We start from the raw sequence: 22,128 nt of genomic DNA, 5'->3' as shown, positions 1-22,128 counted from the left end.
AAGAAGTGAGACTAATGTTAAACAAGTCAGAAGTATTATATAACTTTTTAAAAAATATTTTATTCATTCCTAGAGAGAGGGGAAGTGGGGGGAATACAGAGGGAGGGAAGCATCAATGTGTGGTTACCTTTTGTGCACCCCCAACAGGGGACTCAGCCTCCAACCCAGGCATATGCCCTAAGTGGGAATCAAACCTGTGACCCTTTGGTTCACAAGCTGGCACTCAATCCACTGAGCCACACCAGCCAGGGTAGAAGTATTATATAACTTGATAATAATAGTAATAGTAAGAACTGTACTCAGGGCTTTCCATTTATTCGATCATTTAATACTCACAAAAATCCCAGGTAATCTTATTTTCCCCGTTTCATAAATGAGAAAAATATGTCTCAGAGAAGTTAAATAACTTGTGCAATATCACAGAGATAAGTAGCAGAACCAGGATCCTGAATATAATTTAGATTTTGAAGAAGTACTAATGCAAACCAGTTTCTTCTAAATTGGGAAATGAGATGATATAGTAATGAAAAGTCAGATAAACCAAAGTTGTAATCCAGGTTTTGAGTTTAATGATTTTATGAAATTGGACATTCCTCTTAACCTCCATAAGCCTAAATTTCTTTATCTCTGAAATGAGAATAATAATACCTGTGGTAATATAAGTATATTCTTAATAGTTCTTGACACATGGCATATGTTTAATAAATGGTAGCTTTTTAATTATTATCTCAGAATTGGTTAAATAGTTATAGTATCTGATTAATAAATAAAAATTGTTACAGTCACTGAAAATCTATGAAAATTTGCTTCTGTGGTTTATTGCTCTTTGTATTTTAATATCAATGTTTTATTTTTACTTCATTAATAGTTATTATTACTATGCAAAGCATTAAGATTTCTGATGTGATGCTTCCTTTGTAACAAAATAATTAACATGATTAAATTGTCTTTTATAAAGCTCATTGAGAATGCTAAACATAAAAAAGAAAATGAGCTAATTGCTAAAAGAGAGAAACTGATTTTGGAAATAGAAAAGGAATCACGCCGCATGGAGGAGTTTGCAGAATTTGCTGAACTGGACCGCATGCAACAGGTCTGATAAATATGTGAGATAGTAGCTATGGCTGGCTCATAGATTAACACATTACGTGTTTATATAAGTTTAAAAACATAGAAAAACATGAGCTTACTATGGCAAAACAGGGGCTTGACTCTTAGTCCTAGAAATAGTACTGTTCCTGTGATCTTTTTGTGACTTAGTTTTCTATGATATAACCATACTTTTTGCTGTCTATCATAGTAATGTTGTGGAGTTGACATTTAAAGTTTCTATATAAATACAAGGACATAGTCTATGCAGTATCATATAATCTTATTTTTCTAACATTACTTGGATATTTCTTGAGATAAAAAATTATTTGCTTTCAGTATGTGACCGATGTAAGACAACTACAAAAACGTATTCAGGAATCTGAAGAAGCAGTTCAGTTTATTAATAAACAAGAGGAACTTTTCAAATGGGAATTGACAAAATATCCTGAACTGGAGAAATTAAAAGTTAACATTGAGCCCTATCAGAAGTTTTTCAATTTAGTTTTGAAGTGGCAACGAACAGAAAAACGGTAATTTCTGGTAATGTAATAAAAATTAAGCAAATGATGTAAAAGGATTCATAAGCAAATATATATTGATTTTTTGGTGGTGTTGCCTAAGTATTTAGAATAGGTATTATCTGTTAATTTAAAAGAGAACCAAGTATCACATAGGAGAAGCATCAAATGTTGCTAAGGTATCACCTCAGCTTACTAATCCATATAATATTCTAGAGTATAAATTGAGTTTTCTAGAGGTGGTTCATTTTTTAATGAAATTAATTAATTAATTTGATGAAGCATGGAGTGAAATCTGCATTTTATTTGGATATTGTTAATCATCCATTTATGGTCTGATGCATCTTTTAGCCACGCAGCATAGCTGAAATTATTGTTTTAATCTTGTTTCTTTACCATCAGTTCTACCTATGTGACTCAGAAAAACTGTTAACTACTCTTGTTCTCACTTATTTCTTTTGTATAATGAGAGGTCTAGCCTAAAGAATCCCTCAAGTCCCTTCAAACTCCAAAAGTCTCTGAGTTTAATATTATTTTTTCTCTTAATTCAGGTGGATGGATGGAGGGTTTTTGGACCTTAATGGGGAAATCATGGAAGCTGATGTAGATGAATTTTCCAGAGAGATTTTTAAGACACTGAAATTTTTCCAAATGAAGCAAAAGAAGGAATTACAAGAAAAAAGAAAGTCAGCAAAAAGACGATCTCTGGAAGCAGAGAAACTTGAAGAAGAACCAAAAGAGAATCCTACTATAACTATGTGCTCTACAGTAATGGAGAACATAAAAGTTTTTAAGGTATGAACACACTTAGTGATATTTGAGAAAGCCATGGTAGGGCTCTTCACATCATCAACTGGTAAAGAAGATAAATAGATATGGAAGAAAAACCAAAGGTGAATCCAGCAAAATCAATTCCTTCATAGAAAAATGCTTAACAAAGATAAAAGATAATAATAACTAGTTATACAATGATATAAAGAGGCTGAAAAATAATAGGACAAAGCAGTTAGTCTAAACTAAAGGCAACAGCACAGGGCAGCAGTTAGTTAGGAAAGTTTTGGAGTCACACTACCTAGGTTTATATCACAGTTCTGTGATTGTTAGTGGCATATCTTAAGCGAGATGTATAGCCTCTTGTACTTTGGTCACCTCATTTATGAAGAGAGAATAGTAACAGTTTTGGGGAAAGTTAATATTGCATCCAACTTCTCATGACAATAGTGACAGTGATTCTAATGGTAGAGCCAAGTTTCTACTATCAATATGTTTGAGCTCAAACTATGTGATAGGAATTTGAGCTTTGTTTCTGTCTGTGTCTAGCACTCTTAGATTCTATGAGGTGTATAAAAAATTTCTAAAGTAACTACTGAAAATTATTCTCAATGTTTAGTGTTTTCGTATGGTTTAAAAAACATGAAAAGATCTATCTGAAAAGTCTCCTTCCAAAGTTTTTCACCATGTAACTCAGGTTATCAATGTTATTACTTTCTTGTGTATGCTTCCACAGTTTTGTTACACATATAACAATGTGAATATATTTTATTATCCTTTTGTATTTTTTTTACATAAAGTATAGCATACTGTATGCATTATTTCTCCCTTTGTTTTGATTAATTTGTCTTGGAGGCCTTGTCTCATTATATATAGAGCTTTTTCATACTTGTTGAGCACTTGAATGGAGTTAGTCTTTTGTTTCCTCTCCAGCCTCCTAAGGAGGTGCTCTCCACACAGGTTGGCTATATTACTCTCACCTTTTTGAATGGGTGAGAAGATAATGAATTTCTAATGAAGCTAAATTTATCTACTTCAAGAGTATGTCCTGTCTACTTTATAGGTGTTAAAACTAATTTATTTAACAAATACTTATTGAGTGCCTGGTATGTCATGTTCTGATGAGTCCTGGGGAATATGATGGCAAGCAAAACAGATGATGGTTATAAAAACTGGAAAGTTAAAACCAAAGTCATTAATAATCAAAATTGAAAGTTGGGTATTTTATGTTCCTCCAATTTTTAAAAAACTTACTTTATTACATTATTATTATTTACCAAAAAAACTAAAAACATGACTGTCATACAAAAATAAATCAAATGTGTCAAATATTTTATTTTACTTACTGATTAATGAGAGAATCAGTAAGATGGTATGTCTGGTTCAAGGAGCATTTGATGAGCTGAGTATTTATAGGCAATTTAATAAAGGGATGTTAAAAAAGATTGGTATTATTAATTGGTTAGGGTCATACAGGACATTATACCATAACAATATGTCATTATACCATTTGAAGTTATCTTTTTGCTTAGGCAGAAATTACTTGCTATGCTGGACAAAAACCTACAAGCTAACGTAATTTTACAAAATCTGGAACTTTAAGTATTAAACAGTGAGTTGAACAAAGTACATTCTTTTTAAATTTTATTTTAATCATTGTTCAAGTACATTTTTCTGTCCTTTACTCCCATTCCAGCCCACCCACCCATCCCTCCACACCTCCCTCCCATTTCCACTCCCCCTAGTTTTTGTCCATGTGTTCTTTATATTTGTTCCAAAGTACATTCTTTAAACAGTTAAATTTTCCTTCGGTGGCCCCTGTACTTTATATAATATTGAAAGAATATGCCACATACCTATTTTTGCCTTTTCCCCCCAAGTTAAAATAATTTTTAAATTATAGTTGACATACAATATTTAATTAGTTTCAGGTATACAATACAGTGATTGTATATTTACATACCTTATAATGTGATCACCACCATAACTCTATTAACCATCTGCCACTGCACAAAGTTATTATTGTATTATTGACTAAATTACCTGTGCTATACATTATATTCCTGTGACTTATATATGTTATAGCTGGAAATTTGTACCTTTTATTTCCATTCATATTTTTTAATCTATCTCTTCACCTCCATCCTTTCCAGCAATATCAATTTGTTCTCTGTATCTGCACGCATTTCTGTCTTTTTTGTTTTGTTTTGTTTGTTCATTCATTTTTTTAACTCACATATGTGAAGTCATATGGTATTTATCTTTTTTGTGTCTGACTTTTTTTTACTCAGCATAATACCCTCTAGCTCCATCCATGTTGTTACAGATGCCAATATTTTCTTCTTTTTTATTACTGAATAATAATATTCCATTGTATACCACCACTTCTTTATTCATCCATCGATGGACACCAAGGTTGCTTCCAAATCTTGACTATTGTAAATTAAGCTTCAGTGCACATAGAGGGTGTGCAAATGTCTTTTAGAATTAGTGTTTTTGTTTTCTTTAAATAAATGCCCCAGGGTGGAATTGCAGGGTCATATAGTAGTTCTATTTTTCATTTTTTGAGGAACCTCCATACTGTTTTCCATAGTGGCTGCACCAATTTACAATCCTACTAATAGTGCACAAATGTTCCCACTTCTCCACATCCTTGCCAATACTTGTTATTTGTCAACTTTTGATGACAGCCATTCTGAAAGATATGAGGTGATATCTCATTGTAATTTTGAGTTGTATTTCCTTGACGATTAGTGATGTTGAGCATCTTCTCATATGTTGTTGGACACTTGTATGTCATCTTTGGAGATATGTCTTTTCAGGTCCTCTGCCCAGTTTTTAAGTCAGATTGTTTGTTTGTTTTTGAGTTTATGTGTTTTTTAATATACTTTGGATATTAATTCCTATCATATATGCCATTTGCAAATATATACTCTAATCCAGTAGGTAGGTTTTTTGTTTTGTTGATGGTTTTCTTTGCTGTGCAAAAACTCTTGAGTTTGATGTAGTCCCATTTGTTTATTTTTGCTTTTGTTGTCCTTGCTGGGAAGATATATCCAGAAAAAATTGCTGAAACTGATGTCAGAGTGTTTACTGCCTATGCTTTCTTCTAGGAGTTTTACGGTTGTATGTTTTTACATTGAAGTCTTTAATCCATTTTGAGTTTATTTTGTATATGGTATAAGAAAGTGGTCCAGATTAAGTTTTTGCATTTATCTATCCAGTTTTCCCAACACCATGTATTAAAGAGATTGTAGTTTTCTCATTTTGTATTCTTGCCTTCCTTGTTGTAAATTAATGGACCGTAAGTGCCAGGGTTTATTTCTGGGCTCTCTGTTGTGTTCCATTGATCTATGTGTCTGTTTTTGTGATGGGGCCATACTGTTTTGATTATTATATCTTAGTAGTATAGTTTGAAATCAGGGAGCATGCTTCCTCTAACTTTGTTCTTTCTCTAAATAGATTTGGCAATTTGGGGCTTTTGTGGTTTCATATAAATTTTAGGATTCTTTGTTCTAGTTTTATGCAAAAAAAAATGCCATTGGTATATTGATAAGGATTGCATCAAATCTTTGAATGCTATGGTTATTCAAAAAATATCCTCCCAGTCCATGATCACAGTATATCCTTCCATTTATTTGTGTTGTCTTTAATTAATTAATTAATTAATTTTTAGAGAGGGGGAGAGGAGAAAGAGAGAGAGAAACATCAGTGTGTGGTTGCCTCTTTTGTGCCCCCAACTGGAGGCCTGGCCCATAACCTACTCACGTGCCCTGACTGGGAATTAAACTGGCAACCCTCTGCTTCACAGTCTGGTGCTCAGTCCACTGAGCCACACCAGCCAGGATATTTGTGTTGTCTTTAATTTCTTACATCAATGTCTTACCATTTTCAAAATACAGATATTTTACCTTTTGGTTAATTTATAGTAGACTTTAAAATTATTTTTGTTGCAACTGTAAATGGGACTGTTTTCTTCATTTCTCTTTATGATAGTTTGTTATCATTATTAACATCTGTTGTGAAATCTAAAACTTGGGGAACCAGTGTCCTATAATATTGTGATGGAAACAAAGTTGGTATTGGCTAATGTTGCTTGATTGTTTTCATTTCGGGAAAAATATTTTATGTACTTAAACTTTTATCATTAGTTTACTGTTTTTTTCCTTTGTTTTGGCTTACTTTAAAAAAGTAGACCTGTTGAGATATAATACACACATCATAAAGCTCACTCTTTAAAATGCAGTTCAGTGGTTTCTTAGAATGCTCACAGAGTTGTGCAAACATCATTAATATCTAATCTGAGAACACCTTCATCACTTCAAAAAGTGAGCCCATAATCACTAGCAATTGCTGTATTCTCTCCTCCTCCCAGGCCTTGGCAACTACTAATCTACTTTCCGTCTCTATGAATTTATCTTTTCCAGACATTTTATGTAAATGCAATCATACAGTATGTGACCTTTGTGACTTCTCTTACCCATCATGTTTTCAAGGTTCATCCATGTTGTAACATGTATCATACTTCATTCTTTTTTAATAGTTAATTCTGAAACATATTTTATTTTCAATAAACATTCTTTTTACATCACTTTTTATTATTATTCTATCAGAGTTGACCCAATTTTTCCCCCTTTGCCCTCCTCTACCCATTCCATCCCCCAGTCCCACAATCAATTCCCCCTGTGTTGTCCATGTCCATGGGTCATTCATACATGTTCTTTGACTAGTCCCTTCCCCTTCTCTCCATCATTATCCCCCTCCTCACTCCCTTCTGGTCACTGTCAGTCTGTTCCATGTTTCCATGCCTGTGGTTCTATTTTGTTAGTTAGTTTGTTTTGTTTATTAGATTACTCTTATAGGTTAGATCATATGGTAGTTGCCTTTCACCACCTGGCTTATGTTGCTTAGCATAGTATTCTACACTTCCATCCCTGCTGTTGTGAAAGGAAGGACTTTCTTCTTTCTTTCTGCTGTGTAGTATTCCATTTTATAAATGTACCACAGTTTTTTGATCCACTCATTTACTGATGGGCACTTAGACTGTTTCAAGCACTTGGCTATTGTAAATATCACTGCTATGAACATAGAGGTGCATACATTTTTTTTGAATTGATGATTTGGGACTCTTAGGGTATATTCCCAGCAGTGGAATCATTGAGTCAAAAAGCAGTTACATTTTCAGGCTTTTTTAAGGAAATTCCATACTGTTTTCCACAGTGGCCAAACTAGTCTGCATTCCTACCAACAGTGTGCAAAGGTTCCCTTTCCTCCACATCCTTGCCAGAACTTGTTTTTTGTTACATCAAACTAAGAAACTTCTGCACAGCTTAAGAAACCACCATCAAAATGAAAAGGGAACCAACTGTATGGGAGAGCATATTTGCCAATGATACATTGGAGAAGGGTTTCATCTCTGAACTATATAAAAAACTCACATGGCCCAACACCAGAAAAACTAACAATCCAATTGAAAAATGGGCAAAGGACCTGAACAGGCACTTCTCCAAGGAAGACATACAGATGGCCCATACACATATGAAAAGATGCTCGACATCTCTAACCATCAGAGAGATGGAAATTAAAACCACAATGATATATCCCTCACACCTGTCAGAATGGCCATTATTAATAAATACTTCATTCTTTTTTATTGATGAATAATATTATATTGTATGGACATATTATATTTTGTTTATTCATCCACTTGATGGACATTTATATTTTTTATATTTTTAGCTATTATGAATAATGCTGCTTTGAATATTCATGTATAAGTTTTCATGTGGGCACATATTTCTTTATTTTTTAAATATTTTATTGTTTATGCTATTACAGTTTTCCCAATTTCCCCCTTTTGTCCCTTGCCACCTTGCCCCCTTGTACTCCCTCAGGCAAGCCTCACACCATTGTCCATGGGCAGTCACGCATATATGAGTATGTTCTTTGGCTAATCCCTTCACCTTCTTTCAACCACTCCTCATCTGCCCTCCCTCTTACAGCTGTCAGTCTGTTCTATGTTTCTATGCTATGATTCTATTTTGCTCATTAGTTTATTTTGTTCATTAGATTCCACATATAAGTGAGATCATAGAGTATTTGTATTTGAATGACTAGCTTATTTCACTTAGCATAATAGTCTCCAGTTTCATCCATGCTGTTGCAAAAGGTAAGCGTTCCTTCTTTTTTACCACTTCATAGTATTCCATTGTGTAAATGTACCACAGTTTTTTGATCCACTTGTTTACTAATGGGCACCTAGGCTATTTTCAGATCTTGGCTATTATAAATAATGCTGCTATGAACATAGGGGTACATATGTTCTTTCGAATTGGTGTTTTGGGATTCTTAGTATATATTCCCAGAAGTGGAATTGCTGGGTCAAAAGGCAGTTCCATTTTTAATTTTTTGAGGAAACTCCATACTGTTTTCCACAGTGGCTAAACTAATATGCATTCCCACCAACAATGTACTGGGGCTCTCTTTTCTCCACATCCTCATCAGCACTCATTGATTTATTAATTATAGCCATCTTGGCAGGTATGAGGTGATTCTCATTGTGGTTTCAATGTGCATCTCTAGTGGCTAATGATGTTGAGCATTTTTTCATATGCCTATGGGCCTTCTGTATGTCCTCCTTGGAATAGACTTTCGGGTCCTTTGCCCATTTTTATTTATGTTTTTTTTTTTAATTTTTTTTTAAGAGTCATAGATTTTTTTTTAAGATTTTATTTATTTATTTTTAGAGAGGGAAGGGAGGGAGATAGAGAGAGAGAGAGAAACATCAATATGCGGTTGCTGGGGGTTATGGCCTGCAACCCAGGCATGTACGCTGGCTGGGAATTGAACCTGTGACACTTTGGTTCACAGCCCGAGCTCAATCCACTGAGCTATGCCAGCCAGAGTCATAGATTTTTTTTTTAAGATTTTATTTATTTACCTTTGCCCATTTTTAAATTGGATTGTATTTCTGGTGTTGAGTGATATAAGTTCTTTATATACTTTGGAAATTAAACTTTTGTCTGATGTACCATAGAAAAATATGTTTTCCCATATGGTCAGTTCCCTTTTCATTTTGATGATGGTTTCTTAAGCTGTGCAGAAGATTTTTAATTTGATGTAGACTCATTTGTTTACTTTTTCCTTTGCCCTAGGAGATATATTGGCAAAAATATTGCTACATGGGATATCTGAAATTTTACTGCTTGTGGTTTCCTCTAGGATTTTTGTGGTATCGTGACTTATGTCTAAGTCTTTTAAGCATTTTGAGTTTATTCTGGTATATGGTGTAAGTTGGTGGTTTAGTTTCATTTATTTTTTTTGCATGTACCAGTCCAGTTTTTCCAACACCATTTATTGAAAAGACTGTCTTTACTACATTTTATTTTCTTGCCCACTTTGTCAAATATTAATTGACCATAAAGGCATGGGTTTATTTCTGGGCTCTCTGCTCTCTTTCATTGGTCTATATTTTTGTTCTTATGCCAGTGTGAGGTTGTTTTGATAATGGTGGCCTTATTGTATAGTTTGATATCATATATTATGATCCCTCCACTTTGTTCTCATGATTGCTGAGACTATCCAGGGTCTTTCTTGGTTCCATATAAATTTTTGGAATATTTATCCTAGATCTGTGAAATATGCCTTTGGTATCTTAATAGGAATAGTGTTAAGTTGATAGAATGAGTAGTATGGACATTTTAATAATGTTAAATATTTCAATCCATGAATATGGTATATGCCTCCATGCATTTGTATGTTCCTCAACTTCTTTCTTTAGTGTCCTATAGTTTTTCAAGTACAGATCTTTTATTTCCTTGGTTAAATTTATTCATAGGTACCTTATTTATTTATTTGTTGTACAATAGTGAATGGTGTTGTTTATTAGTTTGTCTTTCTGGTACTTCATTGTTGGTATATAAAATGCCATCGATTTTGAGTATTGAATTTGATCCTGCTACTTTGCTGAATTCATTTATTAGGTCAAGCAGGTTTTTGATGGAGTGTATAGGGTTTTCTTTGTACAATATCATGTTGTCTGAGAATGATAGTTTTACTTCTTTCTTTAAAATTTAGATGCCTTTTATTTCTTCTTCTGAGCTGATCTCTGTGGCTAGGATTTTCAGTACTATGTTGAAATAGAGTAGTGTAAGTGGATATCCCTGTCTTGTTCCTGATATTAAGGGAAATGTTTTCAGTTTTTGCCCATTGAGTATGTTGGCTTTAGTTTTTTTGTATGTAGTCTTTATTATGCTAAGGTATGATCCCTCTTTTCCTGTTTTGCTGAGAGTTTTTATCCTAAGTGGGTGGTGGATTTTATCAAATACTTTCTTAACATCTATTGATATGATCATGTGTTTATGTGATGCATCACATTTATTGATTTGTAAATGTTGTACCAACTTTGCATCCCTGGGATAAATCTCACTTGGTCATGGTGTATGATTTCATTCTTGTATTGCTAGATCCAGTTTGCTAATATTTTCTGAGAATTTTAGCATCTATGTTCATCAGGGATATTGGCCTATAATTTTCTTTCTCTCCTGTGTCTTTACCTGGTTTTAGAATTGGGATAATACTGGTTTTGTAAAAAGAGCTTGGCAGTTTTCCCTCCTCTTGAATTTTTTGGAATAGTTAGAAGGATAGGTGTTAGTTCTTCTTTGCATGATTGGTAATATTTGCCTGTGAAGCCATCTGGTCCAGGGCTGTTGTTTGCAGGGAATTTTTTTGATTACTGCTTCAATTTCATTAGTTGTTATTGGACTGTCCAGGTGTTCTGCTTCTTCCTGATTTAGTTTTGGAAGATTGTATGTTTCTAAAAATTTATCCATTTCACCCAGGTTGTCCAATTTCTTGGCATAGTTGTTCACAGTATTTTCTTACAATCCTTTGTATTTCTGTGCTACCAGTTGTTACTTTTCCTCTTTAATTTCTGATTTTATCTCTTTGGGTCCCCTCTTATTTTTTCTTGATGAGTCTGGTTAAAGGTTCATCAATTTTGTTTATCTTTTGAAAGTACTGGCTCCTGGATTCTTTGAATTGTTTTTTAGTCTCTTTGTCACTTATTTCCACTCTGACGTTGATTATTTCCTTCTCTCTACTCCCCGAGCTTTGTTTGTTGTTGTTTTTCTAGTTCTTTTAGGTGTAGGGTTAGATTGTTTATTGGAGATTTTTCTTGCTTCTTGAGGTATGCCTGTAATGCTATGAAATTCCTCTCAGGATTGATTTTGCTGTGTCCCATAGGTTTTGCATTGTTGTGTGTTCATTTTCATTTGCTTCTAGGTTATTTTTGATTTCTTCCTTGATCTCATTGGTAATCCATTCATTATTTAATAACATGTGGTTTAGCCTCCATATATTAGAATATTTTGAATTTTTAAGTTAAGGTTGATTTCTAGTTTAATGCCATTGTGATTCAAAAAAGTGCTTGATATGACTTAAATTTTCTTTAATTTGTTAAGACTTATTTTGTGTTCTAACATGTGCTCTGTCTTTGAGAATGATCCATGTGCATTTCAGAAGAATGTGTATTCTGCTGCTTTTGAAGAAATGTTCTGTAAATATTAATTAAATCCATTCGATCTAATGGATTTAAGGTCGCTGTTTCCTTGTGGTTTTGTCTGGAAGATCTCTCAGTTGGTCACAGTGGGATGTTAAAATCCCCTACTATGACTATATTGCTGCCAATATCTTCCTTGAAGTCCACCAACATTTTCTTTGTACACTTAGGTACTCCTATATTGGGTGCATATATGTTTACAAGGGTTATTTCCTCTTGTTGGATCAATCCCTTTAATATTCTTTGTCTTTTCTTATGGTTTTTGTTTTGAAGTCTATTTTGTCAGATATAGGTATTGTTACCCCAGCTTTTCTTTTTCACCTCTATTTACAGGGTATATAATTTTTTCCATCCCTTCACTTTCAGCCTGTGTAAATCTTTTGTTCTGAGGTGAGCTGTGGGCCTGTGTTTCACTTCTCTTGGATATACTCCTAGGAATGGAATTGCAGGAACATGGTAATTCTATTGTTTACTTTTGGTGGTACTGCCAGACTGTTTTGAAGTGGATGTGCTCTAATAGATTTCCACCAGCAATGCATGGTGGGGGGTTCCAGTTTGTAAACAGTCTTGTCAATACTTGTTATTGTCCATATTTTTATTATAGCTATCCCAGTAGGTGTGAAGTGGTTTCTTATAGTGTTTTTTTTTTTGTTTGCATTAACCTGCTAACTAATGATGTTCAGTATCTTTCCAGGTGCTTATTGGCCATTTGTATGTTTGTTTGTTTGTTTTTTGAGAAATATTCGTCCATCTCCTTTGCCCATTCTTAAATTAGATTATTTGTCTCATTATTTAATTGTAGAATTTTTATATATATTTTAAACACAAGTCCCTTATTAGATAGGTAATTTACAAAAATTTACCATTTATTCTATGAATTGTATTTTAATTTTTTGATGGTGTGTTTGGAAGCACAGTTTTAACTTTCGATCTGTCACTTATCTTTCTTTTGTTGCTTGTGATTTTGTGTCATATCTAAAAACTATTGCTAAATCCATGACTATTTGCACATATTTTTCTTCTAAGAATTTTTTTATTCTTAATTCTTACATTTAGGCCTTTGATTCATTTTTTCTGAGGACATTTTTTCTGTTGCTTCTAGAGAGGAAGGCAGAGAGAAAGAGAGAGAGAGAGAGAGACATTGATGTGACAAAGTAACATGAATTGGTTGCCCTTTTATATGTGCCTTGATCAAAGATTGAACCTGCAACCTGGGTATGTGTCCTGCCTGGGAATTGAACCTGTGACCGCTCCATTTATGAGACAATACTCCAACTAACTGAGCCACACTGGCCATGGCCTTGATCCACTTTGATGTAATTTTTGTATGTGAAATGAGGTAGAGGATAAGATATGTGGAAATTCAGCTATCCCAACAACATTTGTTGGAAAGTCTATTTTTCCCCATTAAAATTTTTTGGTACTTTTTTTGAAAATCAGTTGACTGTAAATATGAGGGTTTACTTCTGGACTCCCAATTCTATTCCATTGATCTGTATGTCTGTCTTTATGTTAGTGACATACTGTTTCAATTACTATGACCTTGTAATGTGTTTTGAAATTTGTAAGAGTGAGTCCTCCAATTTTATTCTTCTTTTCTAAGATTGTTTTGGCTAACCTGGATTCTTTGTATTTTCATATGAATTTTACGATAAGCTTATCAATTTGTGTAAAAAAAAGTCAGCTGGGGGATGGTAGAGGCCATATAATGTCACCCTTATTCTAAGGAGAGAATAGTTGCAATGCAGAACAATGAAACTTTTAACTTGGAGAAGCAAAACCATACCCCAAGGAAGCATCATCAGCGTCAGCAGCAGCAGCAACAGCAGAAACCACTGTTTCTTCCAATACCTGCAAATGGGCAACAGGCCAGCAGTCAAAATTTCCCCAGCTTATTGTTTCCCTGAAGAATTTTAGTAACCCAGGAGAGAAGACTTTCACCCAACATAGCCATCTCTTTGTGTGCAAGCTTCCTCCTGACATCACTAAAGAGGAAATGAGGAAACTGAGAAATGTGGGAAGGCAGACAGAGTATTCATTCATAAGGTCAAGGGCTTCATTTGTTTTATTTGCTTGAAACACAAACCTTTACAGAAGTTGCCAGAGTGGAGTTGGACAGACAACATGCCACTTCATGGAATGCAGCTGTTTGTGTGTTTGGCATGTCATAATACATTTCTTATGCTCCAAAACCTTTCTCGGTATGGGTCCAACACACTACTGAAGGAAGTCTTTTATGTGTTTAGCCAGATGGAGAGTAGTATAGTCATTGTGGATGACTGAGGAAGGCCCTCAGAAAAAATCATTGTTGAGTTCTTGGGGAAGCTGGCTGCTCAGAAAGCTCTGGACAGATGCAGTGAAAGCTCCTCCCCATTAAACACATTTTGTTGCCCTGTAACTGTGGAACCTATGACCAGTTAGAGGATTAAGAGGGCGTTCCAGGGAAGCTGGTTAGTATAAAGAGCTGGCAATTTCACAAGGAGCAAGAACAGCTACCCAGATTTGCACAGCTGTGTGCTTTTGAGCATGAGTGTGTCATGTACTGGAAGGCAGTCATTGAGATGGAGAAGCAACACCAGGACCAAGTGGACCCCTTCATCAAGGAAACTCATGAGAAACTGGAGATGGAGATGGAGGATGCTCACCATGAACACCAGATCATAATAGTGAGACAGAATTTTCTGAGGCTTCAAGAACTTTGGAGGATGAAAAAACTACATTACTAAGATATGTAAAAAACAGAAGCAGCTGGATCTCAGGCAGGAAAGGACCATAGGTGACGTGAGGAGGAGATGCAGTAGCAATAGGAAATAATGATGCAGTGACAGCAGGAAAGATTCAAGGGAGCCTTTTCTGACATGAGAGGTATAGGTGAACCAGATAATGATTGTAGGTGCTACAGGCATAATGAACAGAGGCACAATGCTATACCCCTGCAGTAGCTGGTACCTCAGCTCCAACCAGGACCTGCCACTGTGATACTGGATGGAATCTTGGGGTTGACCTCACCAACAGATGAATACTTTGACCAACCTGCTACAATGGAAGGAATTGGGGCAATTGGTGGAACCCTTGCTGCATTCGACCCTGTACCTCCTGAAGCTGACTTTGTTCCAACCATATGCTGCTGATCCTAGTAACATTATAGTATCTAGTTTCTAAAAATCCTAAAAGAAAGGGTCTTTCTGAACTAACCAGAATTCTGTACTGGAAGTGTTAAAGATTCCTCCCAATAGTTAGGTCTCCCCTGCCTGTACTTCTCTAGGGAGTATACTGGAGGCAGAGGGCAATGAAGAGTTGTTTTTTTTTTTTTTTAACAAATCCTCTGTGGTATATTGTTTAACTAATCAAATCTGTATGGTGCATTATTGAAATCTTATGTGATTGTTGAGGCCCTGTGGGGAAACGTGGCAACATGGATCCAGTTAGAGTCTCATTAATCTTGGTCATTTCATTCCTTGACCATCCTTTTCTATTTTTTTTCTCATTTTTATAACCTACCCCCCAAACTCAGAGACACTGACACATATACCACAAAAATCAAACAGCACTTAATGGACCCTGTGTTTCATTCACACTCAGGTATGAATTGAAGCAAATGTCCACAGAGTTCACAGACAACATATGTAAGGGTCTATGGTATTGCTGGTCAAATGATTCCTGGTATATAACATGATCATTTTATGAAGCAAGCTGACCTCCAGTTTACCCCAGGAGGGTTTAGCCTGTATTATTGGAAAGGAAGTTTTTGTATAGATAAGCAGAACTATTAAATTGTTTACTGCTTTGGATTATGCAACTCTTAACAAGCATGTGACAAGTGGCTATAAGCCACCTATGTTAGTCCATGCCACTTGGCTACAAGCCATCTGTGTTAGCCCACTCCATTTGGCTATTTATAACAAGTCTCATTGCCGTTTGGGTATAGAGGTCTACTGTTTTGCTATTGTTTCTGTCCATAGGGTCCCTTAGTAAACTCTTGATGTAATTCTGGAGTTGTCAGCCTTTTTCTTGGGTAAGGACAACCAGGAATGTCACTTTTGTGCCATGATATTGCTATTCAGAGCTATTCTTGATAGGCCTAATACAATTTTGGGCACAGGGTTGCTGTATGCTGAAGATCTGACAGTATCTCTTAGTGGTGCCTTTACTACGTAGTTTTGCTGTGCATTTTTAACTACATTTTTTTTACTGTTTCATTTCTCTCTGATACCTTTGGAGTTTTTCTGAGAAATGGAGCAGCAATATAGAATCAATTTATTAAAATACATTTTAAACCTTAAGAAAAGGAAGCTGGGATTTTGATAGGGATTGCATTGAATCTGTAGATTGATTTGGGAAGCATTGCCATCTTAACAATATTAATTCTTCCAATATGTGATCATGGGGTATCTTTCCATTTATTTAGGTTTTCTTTAATTTCTTCTAACAATTATTTGTAATTATCAGTATACCAGTCTTGTACATCTTTTATACTTCTTGATTCTATTATACATGGGATTTTCTCCTTACTTTCAATTGTGCTTATGTTATGTTATCTTATACTATATATTTCTCCATATAACATGCATAACAACTTTGTAATTCTATAGTAATGCAACAATTTTAATTACCATAGTTTTATCATATACTTCAATATCCTATAGAACATTTACCCCTTTTTTCACTCTTATACTTTTCCTGGCTATTTTTACATGTTTATTTGTGCAGATGAACTTTAGAATAATTTTGTTAGTTTGTCTCTCCCTTCCAAATCTATTTGGGATTTTGATTATTAAATAATTTTTTAAGGATTAAACCATTTTACTGCAGTTGTTGGGCAGGTGGACAGGCAGTGACAAGCCTTAGTAGGGAGGACAGATACCAGCTGGATCAAGAGGGGAGGGGCAGAGAGCCCAGAAACAGGGCATTGGAAGGAAAGGGAAACAAAGAAGTCTTTATCTCAGTATTCTTATAAGTGACCTTACAGGTCACTCAGGAGTATCTTTGTGCCATTAAAGGACAGGTCTTCCTGCTCAAGGCTCTGGGCCTAGAGCCAAAAGTTGGGGCATTCCAGGTTAGAAAAGGTGTTCTTCTGGAGATCTAGCTTCCTTAAAAGTTCCTGGCTACTGTTACTATTCTAATGATTGGCTTCAGAGCTAGATGAGGGAAGAGATATGGCAAAGGTGGCAGCCAGGGGTAGCTTAGACTCGAGGTCATGAACAGAAGTCCTGAGGAGGTCATGGTCCTGCTGGGCGTCCTAGCCTCTGTCCTGGAAACCTCCTTGCCCTCCTGGCCACTCTGCAGCTGCTCCAGCATCTTTCAGCCATGGGCCTGAGCTTGCCACCCCTCAGCCGTCTGTTTTAGCATCCACTCCTGATGCTGGGTCAGCTAGTCCCACAGCAACTTCAGTTTCTCCCTCAGAATCTCTGGCTCCTCCCACATAGGTTGCCTTTTATTCTGCAGCTCTTTGTGAAGGCCACTGGTAGCACTGCATTTTTGTGGTCCTGCTTGAATTTGGGCTTGGGCCTGTTCCTACATGTCGCTTTGAAGGCCATGCAGTTCTTTTTCTCAGCTTATCCTAGTATTGCTCCAGGAGAAGAGCCTTCTGCTATGGGACCCCCTACAGCAACCTTAGTGATACTTCCAGGGCACAAATTTGGTGCTCTTTCTCTTGAAGCAGACCCTGTACAGCTTGCCTCGTGCCTCAGTCACCTGACCCTGGGATTGAAGCTGGGATCTGAGAGTAGTAACTTCATCCCTAAGAGATGTGCTGTGGGCTTTAGCCCAACTCAGCCTCTCTGGGACAATGGGAGTCTCTAGAGCCCAAGGCTGTTGAGCTTGGGTTCCTAATTGGGGAGGCAAGTGATGAGGGGAAATCCAGGTCCCAGTCAGGTCTCCTGCTGCAGCAGAGATGCCAAAAGGATACAACCACTGCTTAATCGTGGCCACATTTCCATCATTAGCACTGAGAAGCACGTCAAGCTGCTTGGATCAGCTCAGATTCTTACTCATAGCCTGCAGCAGAGGTCTGTCTCCTGGCATCTCATGCCCTTCCTCTCCCAGCACGAGAAAACTGACGCACAGCACAGAAAAGGCCACAATGTCATGTTGAAGTAGGGAATACTAAGGGTAAGGATGCAATATCAGACCAAAATTGCACCTCTGGGCCTAGTCAAGGGAGAGGCATTCTTGGGGAACTGGGGAAAAGATGGAATACCCTGATGTATCCAGATCAGGAGGGAGTTGAAGGTACTGAATCTTGGCCGAGACCTCCTCAAACACAGAATAGTGTCACCATCACACTGAACCACTGCCAGCTACTACTGCCACCAGGGTTCAAACCTTCAGGTATATGTGAAATGTTTTAAGTGTATGTGTATGGAAGTCAAATGAATGACTCATTATTGTTTATATTTTTACCATTAGGAAAATATTCCTACTGTCTCCATCCTATGCAATCCAGGAATGAGAGCACGTCACTGGAAGCAGATTTCAGAAATTGTAGGCTATGACTTGACTCCAGACTCTGGAACTACACTGAGAAAAGTTTTAAAATTAAACCTGACACCATACTTGGAACAATTTGAAGTGATAAGTGCAGGTGCAAGCAAGGTAAATATGTTGATCAACTGAAACGCTTTATTTAATGAGTTTGTTAATCAAATAATTATAGTTTTATTGTGGTTAAATATATAGTACTGGACAGCAGTGGGAGGAGATGGGGGAAAGTGATACAATACCACTCTTCTCCCACCCCCCACCCCCACAAAGTGTGTACTTCCATCCTAACCTCTCGTCTGAATCTGGACTAGAAATGGCTTCTTTGATCTCTTTTTAATTTTGCCACATTCTGATATGTATGGAGGATATGCTAGTCTTGATACATAACTTTTTCATTAAGCATATTGGGTGGATGTATGTGTGGCTTGTGGTATGTTGTGTGTGTTCTAGCAGAGTAAATATATACTCTAAGGTTCTTGAAATACACAGAAAGCATCTCCAGATCATAGACTGGAGAAAAGCCACTTTAGGGAAAGCCCTGGAGGTATTTTATTCCATTGTCTATTTTAGTACTGACAGTAGTAGTTTTCATAGCAAGTGAATTTTTTAAAACTATGTTGTCATTCTCTTTAGGAATTTTTTAATTGTTTAAAAAACTTTTCTAACTTAAAGACAATAACAATGTAACTACAGATTATTTTAAGACATATACTTACTGAATTTACTAGGGAAAGTCAATATAGTAAATAAGATTCTCTTCACCATCCCATTCATTCTTCTTTCCTCTATTTTAGGAATTTTCATTAGAGAAGGCCATGCATACAATGATAGGAACTTGGGATGATATTGCTTTTCATACAAGTCTATATCGTGAAACTGGAGTCTGCATTCTTTCTTCAGTAGATGAGATTCAGGCTCTCCTTGATGATCAAATTATAAAAACTCAGACAATGAGAGGCTCACCTTTCATTAAACCATTTGAAAAAGAGATCAAGGTATGTTAAACAGGATAGCTCCTGGTCATTTGTAAAAATTGCAGTATTAATTACATATATACTGTTTTGAAAATAAGTCAGTTTGATAGATACCTTTGGAGAAATACAGGGACAGATATTTAAAAATTAATGTAGAACTATGTAGAACATATCTGAGACATTACCTCTAATGATTTAAAAAAGAACAAATTGTGTTTTATTAGAAGAAATCTTCTCCAACTGTAATAATTGACTTGGAAGGAAAACAGTTGGTATTATTTAAACTTTAAACAGCCTAGCCCCTGTTCCATGCTATATCCTTGTAACTTGTAGTGAAGTTCTACCTACCAGACTTTAATTATATTTCTGAACAACTAGTTTGAGGGTCTTTTAGAATAATTAATGAATTATTTTCCACTTGAAGAAAAACAAGTGATATTTGAGATTCTAAGATTATTTGATATCCTTTAGTTGATGTGAGTAAATACACAAAGCAAACAAATTATAATTACTAATACCTTCATAGGTAGTATCAAAATTCTGACTGGGAATATATATAATGGGGAAAAGACAAACAATAAATGGATTTTTCCCATTACTTTTCTTGATTTCTAACTATGTGCCAGGTATGACTCTAGGGGCTTTACATTTACCAGTCAAGGCAGGTAATTTTATTATCTGTATTCATAGATGAAGAAACCAAAGCATAGGAGAGTAAATAATTTACCCAAGTCTACCTAGCTAATAAATGAAACAGAGCTGGGATTCAAATCAAGGTAGTCTGGTTTTAATTTAAGTATAAATAGTGTTTTTTTATCTTCACCCAACGATATGCATGTTGATTTTAGAGCAAGGGGAAGAAAGGGAGAGAGAGGGGTAAAGACACATTGATGTGAGAGAGAAAAATTTTTTGCCTCTCATACGTACCCCAACCATGACCTGCAACCTAGGTATGTGCCCTGACAGGGAATTGAACCAGTGACCTTTTGGTTTATGGGACAGCTCTCCAACCAAGCCACACTGGCCAGGGCATAGTAGTGTTTATATGAGAGACCTCAGCTCTCAATATTTAGAGAAGAGCTGTGTTCTTCTAAAAGGACACAATGCTTCACATTTTCTATTGAATCAGGCTGACCTAAGCTTTCCTGGTAATATATTATGTCTTTTGCAGAAATTTCTTGTCTAACAAGGGAGCATTTATGAGACAAATTTAAAAGCTATTTTAAAGCTTTAAAAACAACTAAAACATTAGGCCTAATCTATTGATATGTAGGATCATAGGGCACACATTTAAGACCCAAAGAGAGATTATATAAATGACTTCAACTAATGAAATATCTTATTGATTCTAACAGATATCAGAAATTATAGGCTATGATTTGACCTATGGGAGTAAGGAGACTTTGTTTTTGTTTGTTTTTTCCTAAATTGTGTTATAGATCAGGGATTTTCAACCTGGCATTAAAGACATTTTAGGCTGAATAATTCTTTGTTGTAAAGTTTAGCAGCATATCTGGCTTCTATCCAGTTAATTTTAGTAGCACCCTCATCCTGTCAATTGCCAATAAGTGAAAATGTCTCCAGACGTTGTTAAATATCCCTTGAGTTGGGGGACAAATTAGCCCTTAGGTTGATAACCATTGCTTTAGATAAAGATATGAGGGGAGACCCCCCAAAACTGGAATTTTTTTATTAAAAAGTGTGTATTTATTCTTACATGTTTAAACTTTAGTGTCCTTCAAAGTACTCTCCATTAGATGCAATACATCTATCAAGACTTTTTCCCACTGGTCAAAACAGTTTTTGAACTCATTGATTTTGATGCCTTTTAGTGCTACTGACATTTTTTTGTTTCACCTCTTTTATGTTCACAAAATGTTTCCCTTTGAGGACTCCTTTCATCTAGGGAAACAAAAAAATAGTCTATTAAGGTGAGAGCAAGTGAATATGGAGGGCGGGGCATAAAAGTCTTGCCATTTTTGGTCAAAAACTGCTGAACAATCCGCAACATGTGGGCAGGTGCTCTAGTAATGCAATGGGCAAAAGCGTTGAAAGAACCTTCAAAAAAATTCACTGAAGTTGAGTGCAGCCTCTCACAACAATGCCTGATACAAATGAGTTCCTAGAACACTCACCTAGCAGGGGGAGCCTGTACTACAAGGGACCTGTCCTCCAGAAGATAGTTGTGGTTTTCTGGGGAGGTTCCCTCTCGTATATTCCTGGATACTTTTTGGACTTGAGGTAATTTACCCGGGGATTACAAAATCAGTCTAAATTATAGTCATTTCCAGTTGTGAGTTCCAATGATTTAAGAAAACTTCAGACCTCCTAGAGTTTTCTAAACCCATGTGAGACAACCATAAATGACCTTGAGCTGTTGTGTATTGATTTAAAAATAGCAATAAATTTTAAATACATATTTCTTGCTGTAATTTATGTTTTTCTTTAATAACTCATATTTACTAAATTTATACTATGCTTTTCATTAAGGCCTGGGAGGACCGTTTGATTCGAATACAAGAAACAATTGATGAATGGTTAAAAGTGCAAGCTCAATGGTTATACTTGGAGCCCATTTTTTGTTCTGAGGATATCATGCAACAGATGCCAGAAGAAGGACGTCAGTTTCAGACAGTAGACAGACATTGGAGGGATATCATGAAGTTTTGTGCAAAAGATCCAAAGGTGTAGTGTTTCTGTTCTCTCTTACAAATAAAGGTGAACCTTTATT

At 35.8% G+C, this 22,128-nt stretch overlaps 1 protein-coding gene and 1 pseudogene across 1 annotated transcript in view; both read left to right on the top strand.

The window, feature by feature from the left end:
• DNAH12 (dynein axonemal heavy chain 12) overlaps positions 1–22,128 on the top strand; it is a 263,016-nt gene that overhangs the window by 61,244 nt on the left and 179,644 nt on the right. Inside the window, exons 14-19 of the mRNA XM_045831904.1 lie at positions 959–1,093; positions 1,429–1,622; positions 2,162–2,405; positions 18,349–18,534; positions 19,218–19,418; positions 21,888–22,082. Of these exons, the coding sequence (XP_045687860.1) occupies positions 959–1,093; positions 1,429–1,622; positions 2,162–2,405; positions 18,349–18,534; positions 19,218–19,418; positions 21,888–22,082 (1,155 nt within the window). The remainder of the gene's footprint in view (positions 1–958; positions 1,094–1,428; positions 1,623–2,161; positions 2,406–18,348; positions 18,535–19,217; positions 19,419–21,887; positions 22,083–22,128) is intronic.
• Positions 13,683–15,071, top strand: LOC123814301 (annotated as a pseudogene).

Source organism: Phyllostomus hastatus, unplaced genomic scaffold (genome assembly GCF_019186645.2).
Source record: "Phyllostomus hastatus isolate PE091 unplaced genomic scaffold, TTU_PhHast_1.1 phas_contig_16, whole genome shotgun sequence".
NCBI classification, from domain to species: domain Eukaryota; kingdom Metazoa; phylum Chordata; class Mammalia; order Chiroptera; family Phyllostomidae; genus Phyllostomus; species Phyllostomus hastatus.
The sequence above is the reverse complement of the archived record's forward strand: the minus strand, read 5'-3'. Positions and strand labels throughout refer to the sequence as shown.